Here is an 11,457-nt window from a genome sequence, read left to right on the forward strand (position 1 = left end):
GGGACACCCCCGACGATCGCACCCGAACGGTGCTGGCACGCCCGCGCAGAAAAGAGACTGTTGACCAGCTGCAACAAAATTGGAGCCAAACAGGTATTACGAATGAAGTTGGATTAAATTGGAAAAGAAATTGGAAGTTTGATTTAGGAGGATAAGATATTAGAATCGTATTTAATTGCCGAATCGTTATTCACGAATTATATTTATGTACAGGGCGACGTACTGAGCTATTGCTCGACGAAGGAACTCGTACGCGTGATCGCCTAAATAGTACAGTGAGTGGACTTTTGTTTTTAAGAATTGATGCATGCGTTGTTTCTTAAATTAATGCTTTATTTAATTATCATATTATTCTTTGAGCATATTATTTAGTTTCGGATATTATTTGGTTTTGAATATTTATTGGAATTTTGATTGGATTTTCAATCATGATTTTCGAACGTGAGTTTCTATGCTCGGATTTGAATTTATGATTGATATGGATATTCGACGAATTATTTCTGAGGTGGTTTTCGGAATTAAATATATTTCTATTCGTCGATTTGAGATTTCTGAAGGATTTTCAAAATGGAATTTCATTGGAGTTATATTTCTTATTTATTTATCGACTTTCAGTTTTGGCATTGGGAATGCCTGAATGATGATTTTGAGATTTTCTGGAATATTATCGGAAATGGGATTTCCTGAGGAAATTATAATTATTTATTATTTCTTGCCCATTTGTTTATGACTTCGAGACTATTTTGGCGTGCGGGGCCACGTCATTGGAAGATATCTTTTTCTCGTGAGATATTGGGGAAGCTTTATGGATTTACTGGTTTTCGATTGTTTTCCTCACCATACTCGGGTCGTTCGGATTGTGTCTCCTCCTCACTTACTTTGTGTTTGTGAGTGGCAGTCGAGGTGATTTATTCTCCTCCTCACGTGAGTGGTAGTCGAGGTTATTAGTTCTCCTCCTCACACAATCTATGTGTGAGTGGCAGTCAAGGGTAGGTAGAGCCTAAGGGGCTCCTTTACCCATATGGTGATTTCTTCTCCCCCATATCCTATTATTACTTGACTAGCGGGGCTAGTCCGATTTCTCTTAACCAGCGGGGCTGGTATGTTTTCACGAGATTTTTGAATTTAAAGAAATACGTTTTATAAACGTTGCATACATCAAGGCTTTTTAAATTTAACTATTTGGGAAAGTAATAAAGCTTTGCTTCATTTAAATTATTGTGATTAATTATTTTTGTCCACTCACACTAACGTATTTTTCAATTACTTTCCTCTGGGCCCTTCGGTTTCAAATGCCCAGTTTGCAGGCTAGATTAGTTGAGGTCGGGCGTACATGGCGCTAAGGCATAATTGTCACTGCTTCCGCATTGTAGGAGTTATTGATCCTTTACCCTCTTTACTTTTTATTCTGTGATACCTTTCATTTTGCTCTGATAATCGTGGAATTACGTTATTAAGTTGGGAATTGTGTAATGTGAATTGGAGAATGTTGTGTTATGGGGAGCAGGGTGGCTCCAGGAGAATAAGGATGGATGGTTTAGAAGTGTAAATGTTTTTCTACAGGTTTTGGGTAGTCCATTTTTAGGGGAAGTTCCGCCAAATTTTTGGTATAATTTCTTCTAAGGTGGGCCCCGCAGGGCCACTTCGGATTTCGGGGTGAAATCCGGGGCGGGTCCTGTCAGTGTGATAATTGAGAGAATCCAAGCTTCAACTGAAGGAAGGAAAAGGATGATCTACTTGTGATGGAGTTGGTGATTATTGCCCTAGCTTGAAGCTGAGGGAAGGAGATTTTGTGATGCCAAGGAAGAATTTCCCGCTTTTCGATGAGATTTGCCAGAACCCTCTGGCTCTTAAGGCTGAGATTCATGAGTGGACTGATGGGGAAGAGTTTGAGCACATTTTGTTGAACTTGATCAACACAATCGCCATTGAAGAGAATGATGCTGCTCGGTTCATTACAATGACTAACTGCAAGTTACAGACCATCTCTGTTTCTGGTCATGAGGCCTTCCCTAAAGCTCTCCCAGTTTAGAAGTAGTGGATTTGAATGGTCATTGTATTGTGTAATTTTGCTGGCAAAATGTTGTAGTAAGCTAAATGTTGCATATTCAGAGAAATATCCCTTGTTTTCTTGGTGAAGAAATTTTTGTGATTTCTAATTCATCAAGAAAATGTTGCAAAACCTAAGTCTTGATAAAAAAAAAAAAACAAAAAAACAATCCCCTCTTATTCTTTACAATCTATCTATCGTGAAACAAATGGTGTTACACATAGGTTGGCACACCTTGGTAGTGTTGATTATTTAGATGAGTATTGGTTAGATGAGATACCTGTGATTATCCAGGATGTGCTCTATAAGGATTCTTGTACTAGTACTGGAGGTTTAGGTATTATGTCCCCCTCACTGTATAATCATCCATTAAATAATAATAACGGGCATGGGACTGAGCCTCCCAGTTAGGCTGGGTTCCAAACCCCTTTTCAAAAAAAAAAAAAAAAACTAAGGAACTCAATTATAGCTAAGGTTACAGTTTCCTGAATTCCTACTTCTCTGAATAAACGCCAATCAGGGTTATCAGACATTCAGGCCAATATTAATATTAACAAAACCAAACTCACGAATCCAAATGCACCTATATCTCATTGTTTTTTTTCCTCTTTCTAATATATATATATATATATATATATATATATATATATATATATATATATATATATATATATATATATATATCTGGTGTTGTAAGATTTGTCCTGTAGCCTAGCATGGATGGAACCCCTATGTCTAGCCTCTAGCATTTGAGTCCAACCCTCACTAGTTTGTGGCCAGCAAGTTTAAGGAGCATTTGAGTTCGTGTGAATGTGTTACTAACTCACTAAAGTAACATCCCTCAGTGTGATTAATAACTTGTGTTTTACTGATTCACTAAAATAATTGATATGACTTGCTACCTCACCACAATTATTAAAAAGAAGAATATTTTCATGTTTGCCTTTTCTTTTTTATTATTTTTGTTGCACAATTATAAAATGAGCCGCCCGCAATTATAAAGCCACGTGTTTACGTAACAGAAAATCCCGCAACTCGCTCCTCAAAATGTTGGCAACTCACGCGCAACCCGCTTTGTTAAACTCGCTCCTCCTCCGCATTCCCTCTCTCTCTTTTCGCACACTTCCACTCATTCAAGTAACCAATCTTCGCTACTTCAGCCATCCACGGACCTCGGCGCGTAGATTCACAGCCATGTCCGTACATACCGCCACCTCCGGCGATTCGCCGAAAGACCACGTCGCCGGGGACTGGTTTTCCGTACCGGAACTCCGACTTCGCGACCACCGCTTCTTCGTGCCTCTAGACTACTCCGCCGCCGATCCTAAGGCTTCGTCTAAGATTTCAATCTTCGCTCGCGAAGTTGTTTCAGGTAAATCTAACTTCAATCGGGATCATCAGTGAAAACTAATCAGTGTAATTGTACTGTTTGATTGGTTTTGTAAGTGAACTGTGCAGTGCATTGAGCTTAATCGATGATATTAGCGTTTGAATTTCCATTGTTCTCTGCTTCTGTTTGGTTTAGAAATGTAGGAAAGGTAAAGAATCAAACTTTGAGTCAGAAGAGTTGCTGTAATCTTAGTACTGAAAATATGGAATTAACTTTTCTCAGTAACTTAAAAGTTAGTAAATTTTGGAGGAAAAAGTACAACTGTGAAGTAAATTTCTGCTGATGTATGTCAAGTGGATCTTATAGTTATGACTTGTGATCAACGAGGAGGAAGTAGCAATGTAATGGCAAGCAAGCTGCTTAGACCTTTGGATTGCCTATTTGCCTTGTATAGCAATATCGGTGGCTCTATAACTCCCCTAATGAACTGCAATTTGTGTTGTAGTTGGCAAAGAAGAGCAACCACTACCATACCTATTATTTCTACAAGGTGGACCTGGATTCGAAAGCCCGCGACCAACTGAAGCCAGTGGTTGGGTGCGTAAAGCCTGTGAAGAATATCGTGTCATATTGCTGGATCAGGTATGGTTGTTTAGGCATAACTTAAACTAACTGGCTTTCTTGAGGGGATGTGCAATGCCTTAATAGGCTTATTTGCTATTGCAGCGAGGAACGGGTTTGTCTACTCCTTTGACACCTTCATCAATGTTGCAACTGAAGTCTGATGTGAAGTTGGCTGATTACTTACAACATTTTCGAGCCAATAATATAGTAAATGATGCTGAGTTTATTCGAGTACGTTTAGTTCCTGATGCAGGACGTTGGACAATTTTGGGTCAGGTATAATTACTATTTCCTTTTGGTAATTTATGTGTGCTTGTAATCTGTCAACTACTGTGTGATGGTCCTTCCCCTTTGCAGTTACTTGTTATATGCACAAATACCTACTTTATCTATATATCATTGGAGAACATTCTTAAGATAGAATAATTCCTTAATGCTTTCAATATTATTCTCCTTGTACGTATTTGAAGCCGTTGCTCTCATGTTATGCTTTTTTGCTTCAAGAGAGTGCTTATGTGTTAAGTCATTCCTTATAGTTTGCTTGTGGTGGGCTGTAGCCTTCGGGACTTAACTAGGATTACAGTTAGTTCCTTTTCCTTTTGCAGAGTTATGGTGGTTTTTGTGGGGTAACCTACTTGAGTTTTGCACCGCAAGGACTAAAACAAGTCCTTTTAACTGGAGGTATCCCTCCAATAGGAAATGGATGCACTGCAGATATCGTGTACAGAGCATGCTTTGAACAGATTATACGTCAGAATGAGAAGTACTACAAAAGGTATCCTCAAGATACTGAGATTGTTCGTGAAGTTGTTAACTTTTTGTCAGAATCTGAGGGAGGTGGGGTGAGGATCCAGAACACATGATCTTGGTGCTGTTCATAATGCTGAGAGTTAACAAATAAAACTAATAGTTTAAATCAACAATCACCCACCTTTCTATTTTTGCAGGTGCCTCTTCCATCCGGGGGCATCCTAACCCCAAAGGGATTGCAAACACTTGGTCTTTCTGGCTTAGGATCCAGTACTGGTTTTGAGCGCTTACACTACATGTAAGGCTTTTTGGTCAAGAACCTAGATTTTTAAATGCTATAGTGATTTCATTGTTTAATTCAGTTATTTCTTTACTTCAACCCAGGTTTGAGAGGGTCTGGGATCCTGTACTAGTTCCAGGATCACTGAAGCAAATCAGTTATTACTTCTTGAATGCTGTAAGAAAATCTCTGCTTTTCATTCATTTTAAATCCAAGATTTCAAATATTTGTGGCATCAAACTCAAACCATTTCACCTATGCAGTTTGAGAAATGGTCATCTTTTGATACAAATCCACTTTATGCTCTAATGCACGAGTCCATATACTGTCAGGTAATTGCTTTATTGTCTTTCAATTACAGTACTAAATGTTCTTAATATGCCTTAAACTTCATTATCTTCCTTGGCCTTTAAAAAAAGAAAAAAATTAATTTGTATAGTTCTTCATATTTTGAAGGGTGCTCCATCACGGTGGTCTGCTCATAGAGTAAGGGCTGAAGATGAGGGCAAATTTGATGCAGTCCAGGCTGCAAAAGAAGGCCGTCCTGTATATTTCACAGGGGAGGTAGTCATAGGCTCGAATATTCTCTTTTCAAAATGACAGCAAGCGATAGTTTACATCCAGTTATATGAGTTTATCAAATGGATCTCTGCTGATCATAAATATAATTATGATTCTAGTTTTTCATGAAAGTAAATATACTTGCATGATGGCATAAATAGATACTTGGACCAATCTATGTGGTTGATGATGAATATTGTGTAACACGGTTGACCTATAGCTGTCTGGCAAATAGGACAAGTGTCTCATTGCAGATGATCTAGAGCCTAGCTTCCTGCATGTTGTTGCTTCTTGCTTTTGAATACGACCTTCTAAACACAATTTGCACTGTTGCTACGGCAGATGATCTTCCCATGGATGTTTGATGAGATTCATGCTCTAAGACAATTCAAAGGTGCTGCTAATGTGTTGGCTGAGAAAGAGGACTGGCCTCCATTATACGACATCACTGCACTAAATAATAACAAGGTGTGTTACCTTTATACAAAGCTAATCTTCTTGAATGACAACTGGCAATAACATTTGCAGATGGAGATCTAAACTCTCTTGCTTTCCGTTTTTATCCGGAAACAATGTGAATAATCAACAATTTCTTCCGTTAGTGAGTAAATTCTGTTTGTCAACATTGTCAGGTGCCTGTTGTGGCTGCTGTTTATTATGAAGATATGTATGTTAACTTCAAGCTGGTGATGGAGACAGCTTCACAGATAGCAGGGATTCGGTTGTGGATAACTAACGAATATATGCATTCTGGTCTACGAGATTCAGGGACCCAGGTTTTTGATCATTTGATGGGAATGCTAGATGGAAAGAGGCCTTTGTTCTGATTTCCATTGCAGTTGGTGCATTAGTTCGTTCTGGATTCGATTTTACATTCATTTTCTTTATACTTTAGTTTGGCGGGCTTGTGACTGGGCAGTCTGTTTCTTACAGTTCAAGTTGAGGCTTGTATATTGCGTTAAAAACTTTTTTCTAAACTAGTCATTCATTTAAGTAAATTCACTGTTGTATCAAATAAAGCTGCCCTTAATTATAGGTGCAAAGTATGAGGTTGTTTGAAACTTACGGTCGCCCTATCTTGAAATATAACATTCACATTTCACAATAGCGATCCCTGTTACAAATGGATTATTGATCATTCCACAAATGTGTTGGATCGGATGAAGAATGCATATGAATAGTCCTGTGTTAATGCCATGTAGTTTGCAGCAGTACTTGAGATTCAGTAAAAGAATTTTCTTTGGCAGCATGCACATATAATCTGTGCAGAAAAGGGAATGTGGACAAGAATTTAGTGGTTCTATTTCTGCCATTTTCATTTGCCACCTAACCTCAAAGATAAGAAGAAACAGAAGTGAACATAAGAAATAGATTTCTTCAAACGGTTTAGTGCAAACTTTTATATATACAACTGTCTTTGAATGCCACAGAAAGCCGGATTACAACTCATCCCTTAGAACTTACAAATGGAATTTCAATTGCCCTAATATAACCAAACTAGGACTAGATCAGTACCTAACAACATTTGCCACAAAGGGATGAGATAGAAGCTCTTCAGCTGTCCACCTTTCCGGAGTTTCCTTGGCTAGGCAAAACCCTAGAAACTCCCTAGCAAGACTCGAGATCGTATCAGGAATTTTAGGCTCCATTCCATCAACAACGTAGAGAGTATCACTCTCATGACCGTAGAAATGATTCCCGGGGCGCTCTCCAGCAAGCATTTCAAGAACAATACACCCCACAGCCCAAATATCACTGGCTTGTTCTTGCTCATTGTACAAGACAGTCTCCGGAGACAAGTACATGGGAGTGCCTCTCCACCTTTCTTGAACCTCCTCCTTCTTGGCCAACCCCAAGTCACCCACTTTGGCTACAAAGGTATAGGCACTATCATCATTTTCCACAAGCAAGATATTATCTGGTTTCAAATCACAGTGAACATACCCACTCTTGTGTATGTGTCGAACCCCTTCAAGAATGTCACCGGTGTACCGCCTCACATCGGATTCTGGCAACCCATGACCGATAATCTTTATCAACCTCGCAAGGCTTCCCCATGCAACTTCCAAGGCCAAGTTATAGACCTCTTCCCCGTCATCAATCCATGTCACCTCTTCACCATAGTGCTCAATGATGAAGAGGCAAGAACCACCCTTGTTATTCAACTCCCTAAACACCTTGAGCTCGTATCGAATGGAATCTGAATCCTTGATCATTGCGGATTTCATGGCCATGGCCACGGGCATGTGGTCGATCTTGATATAGGGTCTCTTGGAAAATGCAACGAACACGGAGCCGAAGCCTCCTTCTCCGATCTTCTTTTCTCTTATCCACTTGTAACGTACCTGAACCAAAACTCACTTCCGCGTTCCGCCTTCCTCTTCATATCGCCATTTGCAGGAAAGGGCGGATGACTCATTTATGGATTGTCGGACTAAGATTCTATATAATAGCCAGGAATAGGGAAGTCGGTGGTGTTTGGAAGTCCTTATTCCTATAGGAAATGGATATAGGAGAAATGAGGAAACTTCGTTATCAACAAATAAGTTCTAGCTGGAAAATGGCTGTTGGATGTGCGTGGATGCCATGCTATCCCAATCAGAAAGGAAAAATAGAAATTGACAAAATATATGAATGAAAACGTGTATTATTCGGTTACTCGGACATGTTTATCCTAGCATAGTCTAATACTCTAACCCTACTAATCATATCAATGCACCCTAGTTACTGCTGATGACTGATGACCAATCAAATAAAATTACAAAATCTTCATTGGTTAATATTTGTAAAACAGTTGATAACAATGAAAAATAAAATGAGATGGGAATGGAAAAATATATCAAAAAGAAAATAATATTTGAAATGATGCGCCAAGATCAGAGCATAGATCTCTCTAATCGTGCCTAATGTATCAATGCTCATACAATTATAGTACCAAGTGATGTGATGCACTAACAAATTGCCCTAATAATTCTTGTCAATCTAAGGAAATGGCAATGACCGTTTTCAAAAAGAAAATGGCAATGACATGCATAATAATCACGTGGTTTCAAATTAATATGAACAATTATGTACGACGAACAATCAAACTCGTATTCTATTATGGGTTTCTAAGGTTTTATCGAGTTAAAGTATTAACTTTCCGGTGAAATGATTGACTTCCAAGTTAAAAGGTTGACTATTAAATTTTCACCACCAAGATCTAAATAATGAGTTCCTGAGAATTTTACATTATGTACCGCTAGGGTGTAATTTATGATAAAAAAAGAAGAGATGAGCACGACAACTCACAAACATCACAATAGAGTGATACTAGACCTACTAAGTACGATTCATCACAAGATGATCAGCCAAAAGATCTACAATTACGAAAATGAAAAAAAAAAAAAAAAAAAAGGATAATTGAGTTGGACATCTAAAAACGACAAAAGACTATTGAGGTTTGCATGGTTTTACACGCTGGGAGCTACATAGGGGCACCTATGGAATGCAATGGCATGTCAAAACATGTTTAACTTTATTGACACTATTTTTTTATTGAATCTTGTACCATAAGCTCATCAGCATAAGTAGATTTTAGAACTTTTTCAATAGGTGGATCACGGAAACCTCGAACAATTTTTTTTGTTTTAATATGAATCTTATTGTTTTTTAACTTTGAGAATTGGAAAAAAAAAATCGTCATGATTTGTGAGTTTCATTAGTTTGACTGTTTGAGAGGTGCTTAAAAATCATTATTTAATGGTGCAAAAATTTTAGTGAGAATAAATACATGTAATTTTGGCAAAAAAATCGTGTGCTATATAGTCCACAATTTTTTGTATAAATCATTGTCTTGGAGAACTTTTTATTTTTTATTCTTGAGAAAGTTAGAGGATCTAGTTTTCACAAGGTTGGGGCATGAAGTTTAGTTAGTTTGTAGTTTTAAACTTTTTTTTCACCTTAATAATAAATAAACAAATTAGTTTGTAATATTGTAAATTACTAATTGGAGCCTCGATCAGTAACAAGTTAAAAAAATTAGAGCATTAGGATGACAAAGCTAGTATGATCTCATGTAAATGATGTACCATGGAGCTGTTTGTACCCACATTTGCATGTCCACTCAGACATAGCTAATGTGCAAATAGTCATTGAGTGACTTCAAATTTTAATAAGCCGCTCAAGAAACGAATGGCCCGATGACTAAACATGTCGGCCGATGAGTAATTGGATAATACATTTGGTCCAAGTCGAGTTAGACAAAGCTAGGCCTTTAATTAGTTATCGGCCGGCCCGTACGTAGTCATCAATTCAAAAAGAGATTTATTGTCTAAAAGTCCATCGGTCGATTGCTCAAATCACTTAAGTCAGTTTCCAACTTGGACTCAGCAACTAGGAAAGAAAGCAGCCGATTGATAGAGAAGGCCGATAAATGATAAAGATGAAATTTGATCAAGTTCATGTTTCAGTCGAATTGAAGTTCGTTAGCCGATAAGGAGAGTTCAATCCAAGATAGTCTACTTCAAGGTTAATTACAGCCATTGATGACGACCATCAGAGCCGATCAGGATAGAGTCCAGCGTCAAGTCAGCCGACGATAAGTATTGGAGCCAAATCAAGATAGAGTCAATGGGCCAAGAGGAGGCCGAATTGCACTCAACTTCAAAGAGTCAAGAGATCAGTTCAAGTCACAGAGCAGCCAATATAAATAGAAGCATCGACAGAAGACATCACACACACAACTCCAGAAACTCAAGCCATCAAGCTTTTCTCTTTCGTTTTACCTTTTGCTTAGGTAGAATTTCCGTATGTTCCTTAGTTAGTTTGCTCTGCTAGTTACAAGTTCAGTTACTTTACTTTCTTTGTAGCCTAGTATCGATTTTGAATTATTTCTTTTGTTTCTTTCAAACAATAGTTTATAATTTTCAGCCGTTCCAGATTTTAGTTTTGTTGTTATTATATTTTATTTGCTCCTTATTGTCTTTATGCTTTATTTGTTTGATCATGTTATTTACTGTTCGTAGTCGCATAGTAGCTATCAATCTTGAAGATTTCATTCGTTATGAGTTCACTTTTACTGTTACTTGTTATTACTTGGATCCAATTGACTTAAGCCATGTGACCAGACAATTCATATTCACTCACACTCTCACAACCACACCCAATTCACCCTACCTTCAGCCATCAAGTCCTTGATCCAAAGGCAGCGAACTATCGGCCGAGAATCAGTTCCTTCCTCGGCCAACAATTGCTTGATAAGTCAATACTACATCTACAATTGCACACTTGGCCTTCTGGCCGTGTGCTGGCACGCCCCGCAAACTATTCATCGAGAAGGACATTTGTTCCTTGATCTCTCGGCTATCTTGGCCGAGGTGATTTTTAGAGGCAACAGGAGCATCAATAAATCTGGTGCACTGTAGAATTTTCGGTGATTAACAGCAAAAATTGATTTTTGTTTTGTATTTTGTTTCTGTTTGCTTGTTTGTGAGGATAATCTTGAAGATGAAGCTAATATACAAGACATGCTACGTACTGTACTCTTCGGTATGCTATACTCCACATTTTTCATTATTAATTAAATTTAGTGAATCTAACTATAGAAAATTTAAGTATATTACATTCCGAAATACCATATATTTTACCATTAAAATTATATTGCATTGACAAGAATGGTATTGAAATCAGTTGAGAATAATACCAATTCTTTTCATTAATTAGGATCGGTTGTGGCCGTTGTGCTAAAATGAAGTGATCGACTTACAAATCTAAGACGTTTCCCTCCCTGAGCGGGTCTCTTTAGGTCGGTAAACGATATCTAATCAAACTAAAGTTTGTAACCAGTAATTGGGAACATGTGTTATAATTAAACTAAATTCC

The 11,457-nt window shown here is 37.9% G+C and overlaps 2 protein-coding genes across 2 annotated transcripts; one reads left to right on the top strand and one right to left on the bottom strand.

Annotated features, from left to right (window-relative positions):
- Positions 1–3,073: 3,073 nt before the first annotated feature.
- On the top strand, positions 3,074–6,756 carry LOC133715029 (uncharacterized). Its single transcript, XM_062141335.1, has 10 exons — positions 3,074–3,422; positions 3,886–4,022; positions 4,107–4,280; positions 4,610–4,846; positions 4,952–5,052; positions 5,139–5,211; positions 5,298–5,366; positions 5,491–5,598; positions 5,938–6,063; positions 6,228–6,756. The coding sequence occupies exons 1-10, from the start codon at positions 3,098–3,100 to the stop codon at positions 6,420–6,422; spliced, it is 1,545 nt and encodes a 514-aa protein (XP_061997319.1). The 5' UTR covers positions 3,074–3,097; the 3' UTR covers positions 6,423–6,756.
- A 209-nt stretch (positions 6,757–6,965) lies between these two features.
- LOC133714304 (mitogen-activated protein kinase kinase kinase 20-like) lies at positions 6,966–7,980 on the bottom strand. Its single transcript, XM_062140400.1, has one exon. The coding sequence runs from the start codon at positions 7,839–7,841 to the stop codon at positions 7,104–7,106; it is 738 nt and encodes a 245-aa protein (XP_061996384.1). The 5' UTR covers positions 7,842–7,980; the 3' UTR covers positions 6,966–7,103.
- Positions 7,981–11,457: the final 3,477 nt, after the last annotated feature.

Source organism: Rosa rugosa, chromosome 6 (genome assembly GCF_958449725.1).
Source record: "Rosa rugosa chromosome 6, drRosRugo1.1, whole genome shotgun sequence".
NCBI lineage: Eukaryota > Viridiplantae > Streptophyta > Magnoliopsida > Rosales > Rosaceae > Rosa > Rosa rugosa.

What these genes read in the sequence shown, in the direction of transcription:
- LOC133715029 (XM_062141335.1), top strand. Translation starts at nt 3,098, where the DNA reads ATGTTGGCAACTCACGCGCAACCCGCTTTGTTAAACTCGCTCCTCCTC. An exon ending in GTGTCATATTGCTGGATCAG is followed by an intron (nt 4,023 to 4,106) that starts GTATGGTTGTTT and finishes TTGCTATTGCAG; the next exon opens with CGAGGAACGGGTTTGTCTAC. An exon ending in CTGCACTAAATAATAACAAG is followed by an intron (nt 6,064 to 6,227) that starts GTGTGTTACCTT and finishes CAACATTGTCAG; the next exon opens with GTGCCTGTTGTGGCTGCTGT.
- LOC133714304 (XM_062140400.1), bottom strand. Translation starts at nt 7,841, where the DNA reads ATGCCCGTGGCCATGGCCATGAAATCCGCAATGATCAAGGATTCAGAT.